Source organism: Carcharodon carcharias, chromosome 15 (genome assembly GCF_017639515.1).
Source record: "Carcharodon carcharias isolate sCarCar2 chromosome 15, sCarCar2.pri, whole genome shotgun sequence".
Classification (NCBI taxonomy): Eukaryota; Metazoa; Chordata; class Chondrichthyes; order Lamniformes; family Lamnidae; genus Carcharodon; species Carcharodon carcharias.
In genome coordinates, this window is record NC_054481.1 from 51,610,676 (window position 1) to 51,634,224 (window position 23,549).

Below are 23,549 nucleotides of genomic sequence, written 5' to 3' on the forward strand. Positions count from 1 at the left end.
GCGCACAGCGCTTCCAGGTGCGCATCACGATGGGTGGGCTTTAATTAGCCGGCCCATGTAAAATGGTGGCACGTCTCCGATCAGGGGTGACGATTGGGTTCGTGCCCACCCCCGCACAATCCCGCCGACGGGGGGAAAAATTTTCCCTTGGTTCTGAAGAGGAGTCATATTGGACTGATACTCGCTCCACAGATGCTGCCAGAACTGCTGAATTTTTACAGCACTTTGTTTTTATTTCAGATCTCCAGCATCCATAATATTTTGTTTTTATATTACTGAGGATAACTCCCCTGTCCTTCTTCAAAATAGTACTATGGGATCTTTTACGTCCATCTGAGGGGACAGATGAGACCTTGGTTTAATGTTTTAACTTTAGTGCTGCATGAGAATGTCAGCCTCGTTTTGTGCTCAAGCCTCTGGATTGGGACTTGAACCCATAAATAACATTCTGACTCGGAGGCTGGAGTACTACAGCTGAGTTATAGCGAACATGGTTATTACAGTTAGAGAGATAGAAATAGATTCCCATGCCATATGCTTTGACCTTTATATTGTGCATATTCTATAATAACAAATTGGAGCAAAAAGAGTAGGAAAAAAAAGTTGTTTTGGTAAAACTTTAGAATGTGGACAGAAAGAGAGTTGTGACATTTCCCGGCCCCGTGAATCTAGCCCAGAAAAAGAAAAAAAGGCCCGGAAACTGGGATTTTTATTCCTGGGGTGCAGGCTGGATTGGAAGTCAGCCCCACCACCCCCGGAACGAGTGCAGAGGCTGCCCAGATGCGGAGGCAAGTTGGGCTAAAGGCCTGCCTCTGTGCACAGCACTGTGTGAAAGGTTGAAAAAAAACAATGAGACAAAAAACATCCCTCCAATCCTCAGCCTGCCTCACCCCCACATACTCCCCATGCCAAATCCATGCCGCCTCATACCCTGTACCAGCCCCACCCTCATTTTCAACCTATGCCTCTGTACCCACCCCCACAACCTCTCATACCCCTGTACCCATACAATTTTATTTTCAAAAATTTAAAGGGCAGGTCTTTTAAATGCTTCGACAACATGACAGCTCCCTCTGACATTCCCAACAGGTCCCTTTCACAGCAGGTGCTTCTGACAGTTTTAGTATTTGATTTTAACAGGTCTGTTGACAGTTCCAATGAGCTTGACAGTAATAGGTTTATGCACTTTTTACACACACATATGCCTACTTTTAACAATTTCAACTAGATTCCTATGTCATAGGGCACCTGACCTCTCCCAAAGTTGTCTCGAGATCAGATTCAAAGAGGTATCTTACCTCTCCAAAGGGGCAAACGAGAAAGGCTATCCAAACAAATCCACCAAGTTCAGACCTGCTCTTACCTGGCGTAATCTGCACACGTCGAGTTTCACACTCTTGGCCTACCAAATCCCACTACGGTGGAGGCAGCTGGTGATTTAAATGGCCAGCTGCCTGCGTAAAATATGCACGCATGAATCCTGACCCAACTCCATTCCAGCCCCCGTGAAAATAGGAAGAGCCATGTTTGGGGGCGGGACTTGCAATTTCCGGGCTCATCCACCGTTTTTACCATGACTGGACGAAAATCCAGGCCAAAATATCCCACGGTACAATTTTAAAGAAGAGTAGAGGCATTCTCCCTGGTGTCCTGATCAATATTTATCCCTCAACCAACACCACTAGAACAATTATATGGTCAGGATCACATTGCTGTTCATGGAACCTTATTCTGTTGAAACTGGCTGCTGTACTTCTTTTGTTAAAATAGTGACTACATTTCAAAAAATACTTAATTGGATGTAAAGTGTTTGAGGTCATGAAAGATATTCTATAAATGCAAATCTTTTTCTCCATTGTATCCCTCTAGCTGAAAATGAAGTTAGGCAAATCACAGCGAGGGTCTACTTACTTAACCTTGCCCTTCCACAACAACAAAGCCTTGCAGCTGGACTCTGCAAGGTACAAGCTGCACCTCAGAAAAACATTCCAAGTATAAACCTTTGTGTATCAATGAATGGCTAAATTATTTGATGTCACTAAGGGACCCAAAACATCTACGCATGATGGGCAAGGTATCATCCCATGTTTGTAACCTGCAAATGGCCAATTACAGATTCAAGTAGGCTGCGAGGCCTTAACACGGTGATCAGATTTAGTGCCAAGGCACTGATGCTCAATAAAGAACAACTCACATTTGGCCATGTGTCCCCAAATTGAGCTGTCTTCCAACAACATTTGTTAGTTTTGAGTATTTCCCATAGTGCAAAGAAAACACAGTAAACTGTGAAGATTGTTCAGTGCCTGACTCCCAAGGACCTCCAACACAGAAGGGCCAGAGCTGCCCAGGCCACAACTGCACACAGTGTTCCTTTAATGCCTGTAAAAAGAAGCTTCTTGTAATAGACTTTAGAAACAAAGAGGCAGCAAAAAGTTTCAGCTTACTGCCAACTCGCAAAAAGACCAAGTCAGTCAGCTTTCCATATCCAAAATTCACTGGTGGGGAGTGGACGCAATTGTAAGTATGGAGACCAAAATGCTGGGGTTATCCCGAAATGCTGATGAGAGAAACCATAAATCAGGGTTAACCCCCCCTTCCCTGTCAAAGGCTATTAGCAAAGATTCAGATGCACAGGAGGTAAGCACCTATTACACCTTAGGGTGAAGGCTACCTTTCTACAGTAAACTCCTAATTCAAGTATAAACAAAACACAAAAAACATCTGAAACAGGTCAAACACAATGACTCAAATGAGATATTAAACTGTAAATATTTGTAATGGCATTTTTTACCTCGCCTAGTTAGGCCATTAAAGGGGATACTTCCTCAAGTATTTGATTCAAAATTTATTTTTTCAGTAAGACTCTGCCGTACCCTTAAAAAGACAAGTATTTAGTGGGTGGTTGGGGGGGAGGTTGTGGAGGGCAGTGCGGGGGAAGGTGGCAGTCCAATCCTGGCAAGAAACCAATGAGGACCAAGACAACCCACTATTCTTATAACTGAACATTACAGCAATTATTAAAAATAATTAATCATACTCTGGGAGCTGAAAAGCTTGTCCTGTACCATACAACAGGAGACAGGGAACACAGCAGTGAGATGGAGCAAATCCAGCTGTTTTTGCCAACCTACACTTTTCCAGCAATTACATGGAATGTAGCTAAGTGTCTGCGCAATAAAATGGAGAACAGAGGGACAGAATTAATTATTTATGCCTTCTACATTTAGTGCAACAATGTCAGCTAGTTTCTGAGAATTAGAAATGCAACAATTGCATTGAATTAGTGCACTAACCCCCCCACCCCTACCTTCAGTCACCTTAGCTGACATAAAGAGTAAAGTTGCACGCTCCCACAACATAATTATTTTTATTTGTTTGCAATTCATGACCTGTGCTAATTGTAGTGATGTCAGACAAGCCAGCAGTGGTTGGGTTGCTGCAACTGGCTTTAATGACCCAGGGTAGGGAAAGGAGGTGATGTTGGGAGATTTCCATCAATCTCTTGTGACTCTGTCGGAAAAATGTGCTCAAAAATGCATACCTCCCTTTGCCTAGTCATATTTTTTTTATTTTAAAAAGACCAATAAAACAGGAATTCTCCTTTCATGATTTGTGCTCTGTATTACTTCAAAAGTAAAGATTCAGATTCACAATACAAAATGCAACAGTTTCTGTGCTGTGTTTTATTTGTTGTGCTACAAAATGTGTGGAGTAACAAATCTGCGATGCTGAACTCAATGATATTTGCAGAAAAAAAGAAACACCAATGTGGTGCAGAAACAATATCATTGTATCTTGCAGTGTCAAAGGCTATTCGGCCCATCGTGGCTGTACCAGCTCTTCAAAAGAACTACCTAATTAATTTCACTTGCCTGCTCTTTCCCCATAACCCTGCAATTATTTTCCTTTTCAAATACTTATCCATTTCTCTTTTGAAAGTCACTATTTTATGCACTTCCATCACCCTTTTGGACAGTGCACTCCAGGTCATAACTTGCTGTGCAAATAAATTTCTCCTCATCTCCCCCTGGGAAACTTAATTTTGTGTGGTGCAATTAAATATAATTGGTAACAATATAGGAACTATAATGTGTTTGGTAACTAATGTATTACACGTTAGCCACATGAAAGAATCTTGCCTTTCACAGCAGTGTGGCTTTCTACAGACAAAAAGGGCACTATTAATAAGATCTGCTCAATGTAACTGAAATGCATTCATTGATTATTGCTAACATAATGCAGAAGAGCAGTAATCAGTTGTTGCAACCTATGGATCCCATCCTCTGTCCTTAGCATCTCATTAGTTATTCCTTTATTGGTTATCAGATTCCTCGCTCCTTGCAAGGAACTCTATTTCCACACCACTAGATGGCATCCAGAATTATTAAATCAATTGGCAGAGATAACCATAAGACCAGAACTTTGCAAACTGTAGCAGGACAAGTTAAAACACATTCAGTGTTTCTGGTATATCAGGCAAGAGTTCAAAACATACAGCAAACAGGACAAAACAAAAGAAAGTATAAAGAGATTAAAAAGAGAACTTGAAATGGGAACAAATGGTGACTACAGAAGTCTTGAAATGGAAAGTAAATTAAATAAACTAAATTAAAATGAAAAAACAAAAACTTGGCTCTAAAAGACAAATTAATAAAATGGAGATGCAATGGCGCCCGAATTAGCCATCATAATGGAGAACCCCCTCCCCTCAACACCAACCAATGAGAATCCAGAATCCCCTATATTTAATCAGGCAGTGAGCTTTTAAGTTTTTGATTAGTCTATTTAGATTACCTCATGCTACATTGTATTTTAAAAATGCTAAGTCAAGAATCTGGGGACTGTGGTAGTACATTAAAGGAACAGTGCACTCCAGGTCATAACTTGCTTTGCAAATAAATTTCTCCTCATCTCCCCCTGGGAAACTTATTTTTGTGTGGTGCCATTAAATATAATTGGTAACAATACAAGAACTATAATGTGTTTGGTAACTACACATTAGCCACGTGAAAGACTCTTGCCTTTCACAGCACACAATTGCATTTTAGCTGTTACCTGCAAAACAAACCCAAACTGACCAAAATTCTTGCTGAGAATCAATATTGTGGAAAACTGGAGCGATAGTAAACAAAATTCCACTGCAAACAGGTCAAGTATGATGTAAAGTGCATATCTATATATGTTCTGAGCAGAAGAATACAAATGGGAAAGTTAAAAATTGGGTCTATGAAAACAGAATACTCTTCAGTTGATTCTTCTGTGGTTTTAACAAAAATTCTAACTTACTTCCTCAAAACAAGAACAGGAGTAGACCATTCAGTTCCTTGAATCTGTTCAACCATTCAGCTAAATCATTTGTACTGATTTGTACAGGCCTCCCAATTTCACTTCCAAATGGCCTGGCTCTAATTTTAAGCTTATGCCCTAAAACTTTCTTAAAGATATCAAACTTTAGCAACGAGTTAGTACCTTCACAGCCATTATGGTTCCGCTGGGTGCATGTCGCACTTTCTCCACCACTCCATATGCTCCTCGGCCCAGTTCATTGATGGGTACCAAATCATCAGCTTCCACCTCGAAATTCTGCAATTACATCACACAGATAAATATCAAACTGGTTCTAAAGAGCTGGGGAATAGAAATCTAAAACTGCTGCATGATGCAACTTTTTCATGTGCCAACACAGATGGAGCAAAAAGATTTGAGCCCAATCGTGCCTCATTTATCCAGGACACAGCACCAAGTAAGTGAAGTGAAAAATTGGTAGGGCAGATCATCCCAGGCTACTATCACACACCACCTAACAGGAGCTAGCAGATCAGAGAATTGGCAGACAAGTAAAGAAAAAATGATAAAATTGAATCAGGCAAATAGATTTTTGATCATTTTCTCATGATACAGTACATATAGGTAGATTGTTATTAAATGCTTCTGTTTCTGGTGTTTGCTCCATGTAATAAAACTGACAGCCAGCCATAAACATCAGTTATTTTCTTACTTATCATACTTCAGCTCATTTTCCTGATGAAAAGGGGGATTTTTCCTCCCCACTGCATTTCATTCTACAGGCTCGTGACATTCAATGAGCTTATATCTATAGGTCTTGCTCATCAGACTGTAAAATACCTGCATAGTTTTAAAGTCAGATTATTTTCACTGTAAAGTAAAGCTTATTTTGAAAACATGGGAGGTCCCATGTACCAAGTGCTTGGTGCATGCGCATGGAAGATTTGCAATAAATCTTTACATTTGTTGCAACACCTCAAAACTGCACACTTGCCTGCAATATTGGAAAGGGTTTTAACAGCTTAATTGAGGAAACTATGTAACATGCTCAAACAATATCAGCTAATCAATTTTGAACAACACATCAGAAAGGCCATAAAAAGGGTGACAAATATCAAACAAGCTTTATGTAGAAACATCTACAAACACAGCAATTATCTATTAAAACAGATTCCTAACATGATCCTGCTGTTTTATATTTTATACTGTGTACATTGACATGGTTGCTTGTCCCCATTTGATTTTCAGATCTGGGATTTGTTTTATTTCTCTACACGAAAACTTCAAAAATTCATCAAAATTAAATGTATATAAATTGAAATCAAGTTAATCACCAATTGAACGGGTGAGGCAGGGGATGAGTTGAGTCTCTGCAAAATGACTGATTCATCGACTGTCTAGTGCTCCTAGATTATCCTGTAAAATCTGCACCAATCAAGTAACAAAATATCACTGGGTCTTTTTGAATAAACACAAAATACTTTGCATCCTTCAAGTAGTGCAGCTTGCTTGAATAAAATCAGCGCTACAGAATTTTTGCTAAGACCATTCTACATTACATAATGGCAAACTACCTCAGTTGCAATGGTTAAATCAAATCCTTAAATCATAACTGTAATGACACACGCTCACAGCCTTAATTTGATCCCATGCCATTTTGGGATCCAACAGAATAATGTGGTAATATTAGAACGTCACTTCATGTGTGTGAGGTTTAGAGATCAACACTGAGATGACAAGGGTGGTCTGCTGGGAACTGAGATTACTGGAGGGTTCAACTGACTTAATCTGCAACAGTTATGTCAAAAATAGGGCAGCATCAATTCCTGCTTGATGCAATAAGACGGGACAACCACAACAAAGTCACCTACTTCTGCCACACATACATACAAACAGAAACAGCAATGTCATTAAGTGCCCCAAGTCTAGGTCGTATAAGAAATCAATGGCCATGTACCACGCCACTTTTTTCATACATGTACCATTCATATGACGTGATCCCACAAGCAACTTATTGAGAGCCAGTCAAATACACACAAACAGTTACAATCATTCCACTTTTAAAAGCTTCTCTTAAATGCATTGCATCCTGCTGGCTCTAAATAACTGATTGAAGCTGCATCCTAATGACGAACTTTAATCAATAATTACAAGCTTATTGTATGCAGAGAAAATCAGAAGAAAATCTTCGCTTAACTAATATAATATAGCTCTGAAGAAGAGTCTTACAGACTTGAAACATTACCCTTTTCTCCCTTCACAGATGCTGCCAGACCTGCCTCCTTTCCCTCCCCGTTGGCAGACAAACTGTGGATATCAAAAAGGCTTGCTTAAGGTGGGGGTAGGCCCCGGGATCAAATCACTTTGGTTACACCACCCACGGAATGGGTTGGAGTCTAGGTGGATCAGTTCCAACCCAAAATGGAAATCAATGTCCAATGATGTAAATGGAACCTCCGACTTCCGTATTAAAAAGGTGCCCATCACTTGGAACAGGAATGCACTTTGTAGGTAAGCTCCTTTCAAAATGAAACCAGCTATATCGTCAGGATTGAGAGAGTGGAAAGGCAAGCCATTCCATCGTACCCTACTACCAATCATTAACACCAGGGTGAAGGGAATGAAAATCAACCCCACTATGTTCCTGTCTGGAGAGGAAGATTCTAACCAAAATATGAAAATGGTAATAACAAACAGTCTGTCAATCACCTCTTCACAATGATGAAGCCCCATTAAGTTACTTTGCTATGGAGAAAGTACTGCATTTTAGAGATGGAATCTCTTGGGACGATACATCAAGTCTGTTTCCTCCTATTCCTGTGGCTCATGTGAATGTTAAAAAATCCTACAATCTCTTGGGATGATACATCGAGGCTGGTTCCTATGCCTATTCCTGTGGCTCATATGAATGTTAAAAAATCTCATGGTACTAATCAGAGAACATGGAATTCCCGCAGTGCCCTAATTAACATTCTGCCCTCAACCAAAGATACCAAATGGTAGAAAAAATGATACTTCATTATATGTTGTTTTTGGGAGCTCACTGAGTCTAACGGGACTGCTATGGTTTTCCTCCACATCACTGTCACTGCATGTCAAAAGGTAACTGTTAAACATGGTGCGCTTTGGGGGCATTACTAGAGGCATGAAAAGGTGTTTATATAAATTGATTTTCTTTCTTTCGTGCACTATTTAGTCATTTACATTTGCAGCAAGAACGTTACATTGCCACGATTATTTTTGGAAGGATTACAGAAGGATAAGAATAGATGCTCTTAAAGATTTAAGATAGCTTAGTATTTGTTAGGCTGACTGTACAAACCAGGTTCAATTCCTGGTCAGCAATCCTGGCTAGGGAGAGAGACAAGCTATGAGAAAAAAAGATAGGGTTTTCCAGACATTTCGTTAGGTCTGAGCCTTCTTATGTAAACACATTGCAGTTGCAAGATAGTGACAGGAGGGCTGTCAACATGTCAATTATATTCTGATAAATGCAAGCCTCCTTCGAACAGTTAGCTTCTGTAATTGAATATTCCATCAACCAACAATTCGGATACAGTAAACCATCCCAGCAATAATACTGGATTGGCTACACGTTGTCACCAGCATAATAAACTACTGACCTGACACTGAATCACCTCCATCTCTCTTGGATGACTTATTTCAGATAGTGTACATGATTTTACTGGGAAAAGGACATATTTTTCTCTTTTTAAAGAAACTATTGCAGCAGTTTTTCTAAATAACTACATCAAATAGTCATATTAGATCTGCTTGTGTCAGTTTAAAGTACAGCGCAGGTGGCTGGTGCTCTTCTTAAACAGCAAAATTTCCTCAACCAACTAACGTTGGAGGGTCTATCATGGTTTCTGCTAACATGTAAATGGTGCAAGGCTATGCAGATGGAAATGCTTCTCACCTCTGTGGAACACTGGATTTTATTATGGTAAATGTTGCAGAAAACATACACCAGCCCGCACTTGCAAATCTACTGTTAGATGTACTTCCGTGATTGAGCAGCACTTGCTGCACAATCCTGAGTGCATTAATAGCTACACTAACAACCAATTTAAGATAATCAGTCCAGCTGTGGATCATTTACACTTGCTAGAAATGACATACATTCATATGCAGGGACCTAGTCTCTGCAAACAAAAGGAATACATTCAAGCCCTGTGCTTTTTTGAATTACCCGGAAGCATGGGGAGCCTGTTGTTCCATGTTGCTTTCTCCATGGCAACACCTTGGCTAGAGTTGACTTGCCAACCAATCGGCACCCCTTTTCTCCTGTAGTATAAATTGTTGTGATTGAAATTTAGTATTCTTGCATTTGACCTGATGAATGCAAGACGAAAAGCTTCAACAACAATATACAAGCAATAAGTTTTCTCTTTCTACAAAAAGGGTTTCTAATGAAGGGCTACTCTGACAATCAACAGGTTAAAAAACAAAGGCTTTCAATTCAGTAGTTCATACTAGTCTACACCGAATTGTGTGATTTGCCCCAACAGGAGGACTCGATAGCATGAGACTTATACTGTCATATCACAATTCAGGTCCAATCTACACCAATACTGAAATCGAATGAGAAGTCAAGATGGGTAAAATTGTCTAATCCAGAGCTATTATCACTATCTTGTGATATAACTCAAAAATAATAATAAACCCTTTACAGTCTTGGCATACTTCCATTTGATATTTGTATTTCTTTGCTTTTGTACTTAAATTTTGAAATTCTCACACTTGTTTTCAAATCCCTCCATGGCCTCGTCCCACCCTATGTCTACAACTTGTTCCAGCCCTACATTGCTCCAAGATATCTGCATACCTCCAATTCTGGCCTCTGATGCATTTTCATTTCTCCACAATTGGTAGTCATGTCTTCAGCTGCCTAGGTCCCTAAAACTCTCAGGATATCTCTCCTCCTTTAAGACACTCGTTCACTGTCAGCTGTGGTTCAATGGTTCGCACTCTCTCCTCTGAATCAGAAGGCTGGGGGTCCTAGTCCCAAAGGATTTTTGATACTCGTCTTAATACCTCTTCATGTAACTTGGTGTCAAGGCTGGGATTTTCCGGCCCCATCGTGGCAGGACCCGCCACAGGAAATTCGACGGCCCAGCCAAAAGCCCATTGACTTTTGGCAAGATCGGACAATCCCAGCAGCAGGCAAGGCCAGAAAATCTCACCACAAATATTGTATTAGTATTGCTCCTGTGAAGTGCCTGGGTATGTTTACAATGTTAAAGGCACTATATAAATACAAGTTGCTATTTCCACTTAATAATAAAAATAAATATATTAGTTGTTTGAGCTGAAAATACTCTGGTCTGAGTTTGATATTCCACTGAGCAGAGTGGTATTATACAATGGGATTATTGTTTACCTGTAATCTTGTAAACAGGTTACTGAAACTAATGACAATGGCAAATATTTTGAGTCAAAGTATTCTGCAGGACATAGTTCTGAAGAAGTACAACTTTCAGAACATAGGTCTACTTTACTAATGTGAAACCACAGTAAGAAAAGCCACACATTTTACCAGTTGAATCGATAAAAAAAAAAATTCACTTGAAATTCTGCTTGATTAAAATGTCAGAAACATTTCAAATAAAATATACTAAAATGTTTACAACATGGGATAGTGACTGATTTCACCAAGGTTCGTAGAGTTTTATAAAGAAAATGGACATTATATCTCGTGCTACACAGTCCAATCCTATTAACCAAACTCACATTTGACATAGCTTGTTTGAATTTATAGATACCCATTATGTTTGATTATCAGGTTGTAAATATTAACATAACCCAAAGACACAACAACAGCAATCTATGTTTACACAGTATCCTTAATGTAGCAAAATATCCCAAGGCGCTTAACAAGAGCATTATCAAAGTTTGACGCTGAGCCACATATTAAGGGGGATGACCAAAAGCTTGTTCAAAAAAAAAAGTAGGTTTTAAGGAGACGTAAAGGGAAGAAGTGAATTCCAAAATTTAGGGCCTTGGCAACTGGAGAAATGCTGCCAATGGCAGAACAATTAAAATCAGGGATGCTCAACAAGCCAGAATTGGAGAGCAGAGATATATCAGGGCTGTATGGTTGTAAAAGGTTCTGGAAATAGGGAGGGACAAGGCCACAGAGAGATTTGAAAATAAGGCCGAGAATTTTTAAATCCCAGAATTGCTTAATCAGGAGTCCATGTAGGTCAGCTAGCACAGGGCTCATGAGTGAACAGGACTTGCTGGGAGTTGGGACTCGAGCAGCATGGTTTTGGATGATCTCAAGTTTACAGAGGATAGAACATGGAAGGCCAGCCTGGTGTGCATTGGAATTATTAAGTCTAGTGGTACTAAATGTATTTTTGAGGATTTCAGCAGCAGATGAGCTGAGGAAAGAAAGATTCAAGGATGGAATGAGGCAAACTTAACTGATGGCACAGGTATGTGGTCCGAATATCATTCCGGAGTCAAATATGATACCAACCTTGCGAACTGTCTGTTTCCATCTCAGACAGTTGCCAGGGTGGAGAAAGGAGTCAAAAGCTAGGGAACGAAGCTTGTGGTGAGGACAGAAGACAATGGCTATGAAGGAATATGTACAGAGGGTTACAGCAGAAATGATAGAACAGTGAAAGCAGAGGGTGCAAAGAGGCTAATGTACAGCTCTTCAACATTAAGAGTCACTCTGATCATGCTACAAACCACTAAAAGGAAAATGCATCTCTCACAGCAGAGACTGTCTATATACATAAGGCTGTTTTTAAAAAATATATCCAATGTATTTCTGTAGCATAAATGCTAACTCAACATAGGAAGAGGAGTAGACTATTCAGCTCCTCAAGCCTGTTTTACCATTCAATTAGGTCATAGCTAATCTGTATCTGAAATCCATCTTTCCACTCACTTTTATTCTGTAACCCCTAACCCTTGCCAAACAAATCTCAACTCATCTCATCTCCTTGGATCATGCCTTTAAATTCTCAACAACCAATGTTCATGTTATAAATATAGAAAATTTCATAGCTCTATTCCCCTTAGGCTGCTTCCTTGGAATTTCAGCTGTTCTAACATCTGCCTAAACATTCTGTACCATAATTGGGCATTAAGAATGCAAATAGGGAAAACATAACAAAAGAATTCATAGTACGTAAGGAACCTTTCGCTACATTCCTTGCACAGCTTGTCAACTGAGGGCGGAGGGAGTGCCTCAGACATGGAAAACCACAGTAACATGGAGCTGTCAAGTGTCCATGCCCCAGATTTTGGTCCATTACATCCTATTGGCAAGTGTTTGAGACTTCCTGTGCTGTGACTTGTGCACCATGCCCAACCCTATTGCTTTGAAGATGCCAACATTTGCAATGGTTTTGGGAGGTGTATAGTACTTCCTTTAACATGTGACAATCTTTCTACAGTTCACAGAAACATTTTTTTAAAAAATAAGAGCATTGGTTGTAGAGGTTTTTTATGGTTGATTTAATTTTTGTGATTGATTACCATGGGCTGATTTATAGTATAGTCCGGTGTAAGTGGAAACTCTCTCATTGAATAACTAAGGATCAAAGAGAAAAATGGGAAGAAAATGCCAAAGGGGAAAATCTAACCTGTACCAGCAGTCTAAAATGGACTTGTAGAGTCAATTTTGTAGCAGACAATTTTTCACTGCACCTGATCTTCTTTCTGCTGTAGTTAATATAGATTGATAGTTCAAACTCTTTTTGGAGAATTGTTCCTCAGTCTTACTGTTGCTTTCGCGTCATCAGGAAATTAAAAAGCTTGCCAATATTTCCAAATCAATAAAAATTGAAGTGGTGAAAAATCGGCTGTCATTTCGCTCGTGTGGACCAATTTCACCCCACAAGAGTTTCAGAACTCAAGTACTCAGTTTCCAGGATACAGCACCTATATGTTTAATACTGCCTCAACTATCTCATGTATACTATAATAAAGGGTTATTTGTATTGAACATGACGTTGTGTTGTATTTAATTATCTGATAGGCCCACCTTTGAATAATAACAGGGAAAGAAATAATCCTGTGGATTCAGAGTCATAACAATTAAATTCAATCTACATTCAGTATTGTAAGAAAGGTGGATGAGAACCCTCAAGAGAACTAAATGCATCCAAGTTGAGATGTGGCTTCTGAACAAACTAATCCTCTTCTAGACGCTCCACCAGTTCTTGCATTTCCAATGCGTTTAGGTTAAGAGAGGGGTCAAGTGAAAAAATCTCCCACCTGAAATAGGCAAGTGTCATTTTTTTCCTGTGACTTAAATAACAGTGTCTACAGCAACTGAAATGAATGCACGATAACAGAATGACCAGTGGATCCTAGGCACTCAGCAGCAAAGCTACTTAATGCAGAACAAGCTTGAGAAGCTAAATGGCCTATGCTCTTATGTAAATTTAAATAGCCAAAACAAAGACTCTTATCGCAGTTGAGGCTATTTCTGACCTATTATCATGTTTTTCCTTTTGGCACATTACTTATTATGTTCATATTTGAGCCAATTGTTTTATTGTCTGCAGCATATTGGGATTTGTCAATGGGAATTCCCTGTGTGAGGTTTTGGGAAGAGGAACAGAACAGAACTGGAGTTATGCCAGGCCAGTCAAGGTGCACAAAAGGCACTCTGTGCCCAACCACATCCACAGGCAGAGGTGGCTAGACTTTGCTTTGGCAGACAATTATTGTACGCAGATGCTCCAGCTCAACTCCAACAGCAGGGTTGATAGTACAAATTTGTATGCATACCTGCCTAACAATTACGCTACATGGTTCTTCAGAAACTCCACCCCCACCAAACCTCCCAGTAAGATGTCAGCCATGGCTCAATGGATTGTGCTCTTTCCTCAGAGTCAGAAGGCTGTGGGTTCAAGTCCCACTCCAGAAACCTGAGCCCATGATCCAGTGTGACATTCCTACGCAATACTGAGGGAGCACTAGTGTTGGGAGATGCCATCTTTCAGAAGAGATGTTAAACAGAAGATCCCGTCTTTCTGATGCGGTATGAAAGTTGACATGCTAAGTGACAACTAGCCTGCAGCATCTAACTAACTGCACCTGTTAGGGTGCTAACAACCATAATTTTCTTTGGCTATATTCTTACCTAAATGACACTGGCTGCAGGAAATGTCTTCAGAGTCTGGCAAATGCAAGACAGCTAGTGACAGAACCATTCTGCCCAGATCTCAAACCTGCATGTTGCCTTTGTTTTTCTTTATCATATTTTAATTGTTCCCCCTCAGTTTCGACAAAAATTACTAATCAGTTGAGATGCCAATTGTCTCCATCCTTTATACATTACTTATATGAAATTTTCTGCTCCCACTAACATTCTGTATGTTACATTTGACCTAATCTACACCAGGATCTCTGAATGCTGATGCAAATGAGCTGACCCAGAAAATGAAGTAATCTTAGCATGTTACTATTTAGATAGGTTTGGAATGCATTCTTTAGCCATTCTGGCAGGGCTTGCAGAGCAGGGAAAACTCAGGTTACTTGCCTTTGAACAAATACCTGTGCACCTAATGAACAAATACCTTGTCTTGTATTCAGAGTGATGGTACAAAAGAATTACATAACTGAGATACAGTTACTGATGAGTGGTTAAGCAATCATGGTCATGTGCCTGCATAGAGGGAGTGTGATCCCCAAAACACTGGAGGAACTGAACAACAACAAATTTGACTTTACGACCATAAACCAGCACTTATAGGGTTAGAAACTAATCTTAGAATGTAGCACTAAATAGGTATTATTGTATCAGCCACCTGATATAATTCACAAACCAAATATACAGATCCATTACCTTCAATAGAACTGAATATCAAATGGGGTGCATAACAGGTGGATGATGCGTAATGTACTTAGCAAGATGAATTTCTACCCCATAATATCTGGATAAGTAAAATTTCATCAATATTATTCCAGAGGCAGGACTATTTCATAACATATAATAAAGAAGCAGTTTTCTCCCTGGAACTTCCCCAGACAAGCACAAAGCAGTAGCTGAGAAGCGGAGGTGAATTGCTCTATTGCTCTCTGTACTTGGTCAGCACTACATCACTGGGATAAGGTTCAAAGTGATAATCCATCTAAAGTTGTTCCCTTTTCCAGAGTCAAAATGAATTGGAGCATAGAGATTAGTGACCACTAGGATTGCCAACTCTAGTTAGACATATTCCAGGAGGCTTCATCACATGAACTCCTAGCTCCAACTGTTCCACCCCCACACCCTTACCAATGGTTCCCTCGACATGTCCATTCGATCAGTGCACTGCCTTCCTATATTACCTGATCAGATGATTCTTGAACATCAGTCAAAGACATTTTATTCGCCTCCTGCTTTGTTTTAAAAGGCCCTATGATTTTTGTCCTGGGATTGCTCCTTAAGGAAGGGTTGGCAATGCAAGTGACCACAAATCCAATGGCTGGAGCTCCAGAGCAAACAGTGTTCTCCATATGCTCAACGGTGCATCTGATAAGAGATCATCCACCTGAAACGTTAACTCTGTTTTTCTCCACAGATGCTTTTTTTAAAAAATTCATTCATGGGGTATGGGCTTTGCTAGCTGGGCCAGCATTTATTGTCCATGAGAAGGTGGTGGTGAGCTGCTTTCTTGAACTGCTGCAGTCTGTGTGGTGCTGATACACCCATTGTGCTGTTAGGTAGGGAGTTCCAGGATTTTGACCCAGCAACAATGAAGAAATTGCAATATATTTCCAAGTCAGGATGGTGAGTGACTTGGAGGGGAACTTTCAGGTGGTGGTGTTCCCATCTATCTACAGCCCTTGTCCTTTTAGATGTTAGTGGTCATGGGTTTGGAAGGTGCTGTCTAAGAAGCCTTGGTGAATTCCTACAGTGTATCTTGTAGATGGTACACACTGCTGCTACGTGCATCGGTGGTGAAGGAAGTGAATGTTTGTGGATGGGGTGCTAATCAAGCGGGCTGCTTTGTCCTAGATGGTGTCGAGCTTCTTGAGTGTTGTGGGAGCTGCACTCATCCAGGCAAGTGGGGAGTATTCTATCACACCCCTGACCTGTGCCTTGTAGATGGTGCACAGGCTTTGGGGAGTCAGGTGAGTTACTCATCGCAGGATTCCTAGCCTCTGACCTGCTCTTGTAGCCACAGTATTTATATGTCTGGCCTGCTGAGTATTTCCAACATTTTCTGTTCTTAGTGCATCTGATTATCCTGGGGAAGTATGTAAAATGATGTTCCCACCATATTGTTACTTGTAGATTTTTGGTGATATTGGGGAGAATTTTCTCCCTGTCGGGGGGGTTGAGCAAGGGTGGGTGTGGGCAGGCACGCAGCCGATCAGCACCCACAATCCGCTGGGCACTGCTATTTTACATGGGCGGACCTTACGTGATGCACGCCCGGAAGCGCTGAGCTCCCCCTATGTAGGTGGGTGGGTGAGTTTGGGAGTGGGGGGGGTAGTTGTCTGAGTTGGGGAGTGCGCTCTTTGCCGCGCATGCGCATGGAAGAGCGTAGAAATCTCCCTGAGGCACTGAATCTCAGGGAGATTATTCAATGTTTTATAAGTGGAAATAAAGGTTAAAAAAAAACAATTTAAGGGCACGTCCCCTCATGTGAAACTGTCACATGAGCTGGGACATGTCCATTAATTTTATTAAAAACTTTTCAAACATTTTAAAAACGTTCATGAAACCTCATCCCGGCTGTAGATGAGGTTCCATGAAAAATGCGAAGGCCGCCTGCGCTTGCAGCTCAGCTAATTGCTTTATTGGCTTTTTAAAAGGCCTTAATTGGCCTTTGACAGTTTGGCAGGCGCGCGGCCAAGTCGGCTGCGCACCCGCCGAACTGAAAATCTAAATGGCGCACAGTGACATCAGGACACACGCCCAACGTCACCGCACATCATTTTACACATTGGCCTGCGGGTCCTGCCCCTGCACGCCAACGGGAAAATTCTACCCATTATAATGTAGGCTTCCAAGATATTGCAAAACACTAGAGAGAGCTTTCTGCAGGCATTGAAGAAACATTTGCACTGATTACTAGCATAAGATTGAAAGTCAAAAGTTTGCCTAAAGGAATGACCTAAATTCATACAGTTTTCAGTTCATCATATATCTCAATTTATCTCAGCTGTTGCACAAGCTGATTCTGTAGATTATTATTGATGAGTCAGGAAACTCCTATCCATTGCTTACAGCCACACAAGAAATCCTCTCTCTCCTTTTTGCAAGGGCATTTTTTTTTGTAAATAGGCTTGAAATCACTCAGAAATATCTATCCGCCAGTGAGTTACAAAAGGGGTATAAACTCAGGATTTATACTAAAAGCATAAAAAGGGAAGTTAAAAGGACAATTTTGCATGCAAAGCATTCCCATGCTGAAGGTTCTCCGCAAGTGGCTATTGAAATTGAACCAACTGATGGGAAATTAGACAAATGCATGAGGAAGAAGGTTATTAATGGAGATGAGTAAGCACAGAAATATAGGACTTCAATTCTAGTTCTAGTAAAGGAAACATGGGTGTCTTAGAAGCAGAGTTAGCTGAAATTATAGTGGCAAATAAGGAAATGCAGAGGCATATATTCCAATATTTGAATCTATCTTCACAATAGAACACACAGAAAACATACCAGAAATAGTGGGGAACCAAGAGTCTAATGAAAGCGAGAAAAAGTAATTGATATTAGTAAAGAAACAGTGGCGGAGAATTAATGGAACTAAAAGCCAAAAAAAAACCTGGATCTGATGGCCTACATCCTAGGGTTCTAAAAAAAGTGACAGCAAGAATATTAGTTACAATGACATCTTCTAAAATTCTATAAATTCTGGAACAGCTATCCCAGTGAACTGGAAGGTAGCAAATATAACATCAGTATTCAAGAGCGAGAGCAAGAAAACAGGGTACTACAAACCAGTTAGCCTTGCTCTAATTTAAAAAAAACAGGTGAATGATGACACTGGAGGCAATCTTTATTCAGTCTTACATTTATTTACGGAATGAAATATTACAAGCAAATACCTCCTTACTCAACCACAGTTTCAGTAAGTATCTCTCTATGTGTGCCTAGGTGAAACCTCAATTGATATCCTCCACTTACTTATAATTAAACACAATTAGTATGCAATTAACGAGCCTGACACCAGTCATTGGGAAATTGCTCAAATCCATTAGTAAGGAAATGGTAACAGGCACTTGGAAGATCATAACATTATTCGACAGAGTCAACATGATTTTATGAAAGGGAAATAGTGTTTGAAAAAACTATTGAGTTTATTTTGAGGACGTAGCTAGCAGTTAGCAAAGGGGGAACCAGTGGTGTAATATATCTGGATTTTCAAAAGGCACTTGATAAGGTGCCACATAAAGAGATTAACATACAAGATAAGAGCTAATGGGTTGGGAGGTAATATATTTGCATGGAGAGAGGATTGGTTAAAGGACAGAAAAGTAGGAATAAATGGACATTTTCAGTTTGGCATGCTTTTATTAGTGGCATGTCAAAAGGATCAGTGTCGGGGCCTCAACTTTTTACAATCTATCGTAATTATTTAGTTGAAGGGACTGAGTGTAGTGCATCCAAGTTGGCTGAAGCTACCAAGCTAAGTGGGAAAGCAAGCTGAGGAGGATACAGCGAGTCTGCAAAAGGATATTGATAGGTTAAATGAGTAGGCAAGAGGTGGTAGATGAAGTATAATGTGGAGAAATGTGAGGTTATTTACTTTGGTAGGAAGAATAGAATAAAAGAATTTTTTATTTTTAAATGGTGAGAAACCATGGTTTTCAGAAAGATTTGGGTGTCCTTGTACACAAATCTCAAAGTTAACATGCAAGTGCAGCAACTGGGCTTTGGAGAGATCATAAATGGAGTACTGCATAGAGTTTTGGTCTCTGTATCTAAGGAAAAAAAATAGCCTTGCCTTAGAGGAATTGCAACGGAGGTTCACTAAATTGTTTCCTGAAATTGGAAGGTTGTCCCATGAGGAAAAATCAAATAGGATGAGCTTATATTGTCAGCAATTTAGAAGAATGAGGGGTCATTTCATTGAAATGTAAAACATTCTGAGAAGACTTGACAGGGCAGATGCCAAGAGGCTATTTCCCCTATCTGAAGAGCCTAGAACTTGGGGTCATAGGACCAGATTTTTTTCTCCTGAGGCAGGTAGCTCAAGTCAAGGAATTTCCCAGCTTGGCATACCCACCTCAGGAAAAAGTTTCCCTAATGGAATGATTTTCATTCTGGGGACATAGGTAGAGTAAGGCCGGTGCTATTCCCTTGACCCCAGACAGATTGGAGGCGCCACAGGGGTTGCTGGGTGCCAAGGCCATAGTGGTTGTTGAGCCCATCTCGGTTCTCTGGGACTTTGTCCCACTTGTTTTGTTAAATATTAGGCATTCTAGCCCTCACTCCTCGCATCCTATTATCACCCTATCCATGCTAACATGCTCCCCATTGGCCCCTTACAGCTCCATGTCACGTTAATTCCAACTCACGCCAACCCATGCCCCCATCTATCACCCGTTACCTTTACACTCTCCCAGCCGTCACTCCTCATATCCTATCATCACCACACCCCCCATCCACGCTAACTCATGTCTCCCCATTGGCCCCTTATAGACACACAACACCTTAATTCCAACTCACCGCCAACCCATGCCCCCATCTACCAATCTTCCTTACACCTTCCATGCCAACTCACGCAGTATCCACCATAGGGAGACCTCCAAAGCCATATTGAAATAAAGATCTATAACAGCTTTCACTATAAAAAAATACACTCGCAACCATGAAAATACATTCAAATCTTTAAAGGTCCTCAAGTACTTAAGCCCTTATCAATACAAAAAGACTTGTATTCATAGTCCCACATCAAAGACAGCTAATCCTTTAATAACCTATTTGAGCTGTCAATCAAACTGAACTTACACCACCTGCCTACCCCACCCACCCGGGATAAATTGTAGGTTGTAGAAAGCAACCAACCAATAATAATAATAATAGCCCTGGAGTGATGACATCAAACAGCTATTGTAACTGCTACAACAGATTTTTCCAATTCTCACTGATACAGGCAGGCTAATCTTTAATATTTAAAAGGATTGGGGATTTAAATAACTTATATCTGCCCATATGAGTATTTATGTCCCCTCCATAAATTCATGATTTCACGCTGCAGGATAAAATCCTTATTACAGCAAAAAATGTGGTCCGTTTGAACTGAACATTTTCGCCTACCGGTGAAAATAGAATCATTTGGAAATGGTGGCAGGGCTTCCAGATCTGGGTCCTGTTTGCCACTTTTAAAGATCTGCGGAGTCACCATGAAAATCCAGCCCATAGTCTAGGGACGAGGGGTCAGCCATTTAGGGGAGATGAGCAGAAATTTCTTCACTTAGCGCATTAGGAATTTTTGAAATTCTCTACTTTAGAAGGCTGTAGGTGTTTGATTGTTGAGTATATTTAATGATTAGATAGATATTTAGACTCAGAGAATCAAGTGGCACGGGGATCTGGTGGGAAAATGGAGTTGAGGTTAAAAATCAACCATGATCTTACTAAAGGGAAGAGCGAGCTCGAGGGGCCATATGACTTATTGCCGCTCCTATTATTTAGGTGCTTCTGGACCAACGTTCTCTGGCTCAATAAAGCTGACACCAATCTGTAAAAAGGCCACAAACTATGTTATTCAGATGTCATATGCAGAAATCTACTGAAACTCATTTACTGTACATTTGAGTAATTTCAAAGAAAGAAAAGCTTGCATTTACATTGTGGCTTTCACAATCTCAATATGTTCCAAAGCATTTTACAGCCAATAAAGTGTTTTGAAGTGCAGTCACTGTTGTAATGTAGGAAATTTGTGCAGCCAATTTGTGCAAAGCAAGCTCCCACAAAAATCAATGTGATAATGAACATTTTAGTGATATTGATTGAGGGATAAATATTAGCCAGGATATTAGGTAAATACTGCTGTGGGATCTTGCATATCCACTTGACAGCACAGATGGGGCCTTGGTTTACAGTCTCAGCTGAAAGGTGGCATCTCCGAAAACACAGCTCTCCCTCAGTATTACATTGGAATGTCAGCCTGGGTTTTTCTGCTCAAGTCTCTGGAGCGCGATTGTCTCTGGAGTGCAATTGAACCACAATCTTCTGATTTAGAGGCAAGAGTGCAACCAAGTTGTCACATTTCAGCACCTCAGTTAGTGATTGAGAGCAAAAAATATTTCACTGGCCGACGAACTGCTATATGTTGTAATCCAAGTTTGGCCCTTTGTATAGCTTTACGCACCAACAATCCTAGAAATATAAATGCCATGAAAGCTAATATTCTGATTAGTAGGAAGTGAATTTAAAATTCTGACTAGTGATGACTGCATAAGCAGGGTAGAATTTCATGTTCTAATTTTCTATGGCACATAAATATGACTTCTCAAAAGGATGAACTGAGAAACCTAAAATATTAAACATTGAATTTTTATGCCAGTTTTCTCCCCTCCTCTCAGTGGTATGGTGTCAACAGCCTTGCCCCACGTGTGATCCTTTTTTACATGCAAGTTTAGACAGTGATCATTGGCAAGCTAGGAGGTCATCGTATCCAAGCCCTGCTCCTGTCTTCAATCTACGGCCACAAAAGCATGCACACTTTCCAGCACGAGTCACTGGAAAGCAATTGGCAGTAAGGAACCCTGACCAGTTTCCCACCCAAAACACCAATTTCACAACATAGAGGAGCCCCAATGTAGTGCAGACTTGACTTCAAAGGCTGGGGATCAGATGACCCTTGCAAATGACACTTTGCTAATCTGCCAGTAAAGTACTCAATGCAAACTTTTAGGCAGTTGCTATCAGTCATTCATAATGTGTTTTTCAGAGACAAGGAAACTGGTGCATTTTAAAAGTTTTATATTTTAAAATTTTCTAAGAAACTGACTACACAACACTAATGCAATTAGCAAATGGCTCTGCATAGATTTTTAACAATTTTCAGTAATTTAAAATCAGATTGCTCACAGGTGGTGAGTAACACTAATTAAAAATGCTTATTTTTGTGATAAACCTATTTTCAGCTGTTTTAATCAAACTGCACAGGTTACCATTCTTAAATATAACAGAATATGTTTTAAAGCAATTTCATTAAATGCAGTGGGTCATCGCAAACTTTACATTTGATGATAATTTATGCAATCGAGTTTCAGCAGAAATTTAAGGGGAAAAAAACACTTCTCAAAACTAATACCATTTTAGGTGCAATTTGCACCCATATTGTCAATTGCATGTAAGTGGAAATGCCTGGCTAATATGTCTGAGTATATATTTTTTCTTATTGTAACTGCTGCCCTAGTAATTGTAAGTTGGGAACATAGAAGCTCAATGCACACGTGCAGACATGTGATTAATTTTTTTACTAGAACACTTAAGTCCCCATCATCCTTTAATTCTTCACTTTGTATCAGCAGAGGTCATTCTGAATCCAGTTACTCTTCTAATATCACATGACAACTGGCACTTCTACCAAAGATGAATGATCTCAGTGGGCAAGCATGAAGACGACTGTCATAGTGCAGCCCCCCTCAGAGCTGCTCCTATTCCTTGAAAACTATCAGGGCCTGAGGAATCTCGCACAGACTAGCCAACTGCGCATTAAATGGGGCATCTAATCTTTAGGTCAGAAATCAAACTGCTTGTAATAAAACAAATGAAATGATATCTGCAAGCCTGGAAGTCTACAAAATTTCATCTGACAGTTCCATCAAAATTCACAGGCCACTAACCCTCTGCTGTTATGAGGACTATCATGCCAGAAAGTGAAAGGTTGTTCAAAGTAGACCACTTCAACACAACACTGCAACCTGTCAACTATAGCATCTAGGAAACAAATCCAATTGGAGAAAGAGGCAGAATTTTCAAGAAACACAATATTTGTGAGCAAATAGGTTTTGGTTTCTCTTTTCTTGAAGTTGTATCGCAGTGGTATGTTACTGCCAAGGAAAAGAAAATGGAGGGAGAGTGGCAAAGGGAATTACCTTTTATTCAATGAGACACGATGAGAGACAGACGAGACGAGACGAGAGACGGGGAGACAGAGAGAGAGAGAGAGAGCGAGAGAGGGGGAGACAGAGAGAGAGAGAGAGAGCGAGAGAGGGGGAGACAGAGAGAGAGAGAGAGAGAGAGCGAGAGAGGGGAGACAGAGAGAGCGAGGGGGGGGAGACAGAGAGAGAGAGGGGGGGGAGACAGAGAGAGGGGGGGGGGGAGACAGAGAGAGAGA

At 40.4% G+C, this 23,549-nt stretch overlaps 1 protein-coding gene across 4 annotated transcripts in view; it reads right to left on the reverse strand.

Annotated features, from left to right (window-relative positions):
* Nucleotides 1-23,549, reverse strand: part of LOC121288037 (dual specificity mitogen-activated protein kinase kinase 3-like) — a 110,672-nt gene that overhangs the window by 18,583 nt on the left and 68,540 nt on the right. For all 4 annotated transcript variants that reach the window (XM_041206282.1, XM_041206283.1, XM_041206284.1 and 1 more), the window contains one exon: nt 5,470-5,583. In XM_041206282.1, coding sequence (XP_041062216.1) covers nt 5,470-5,583 — 114 coding nt within the window. The remainder of the gene's footprint in view (nt 1-5,469; nt 5,584-23,549) is intronic.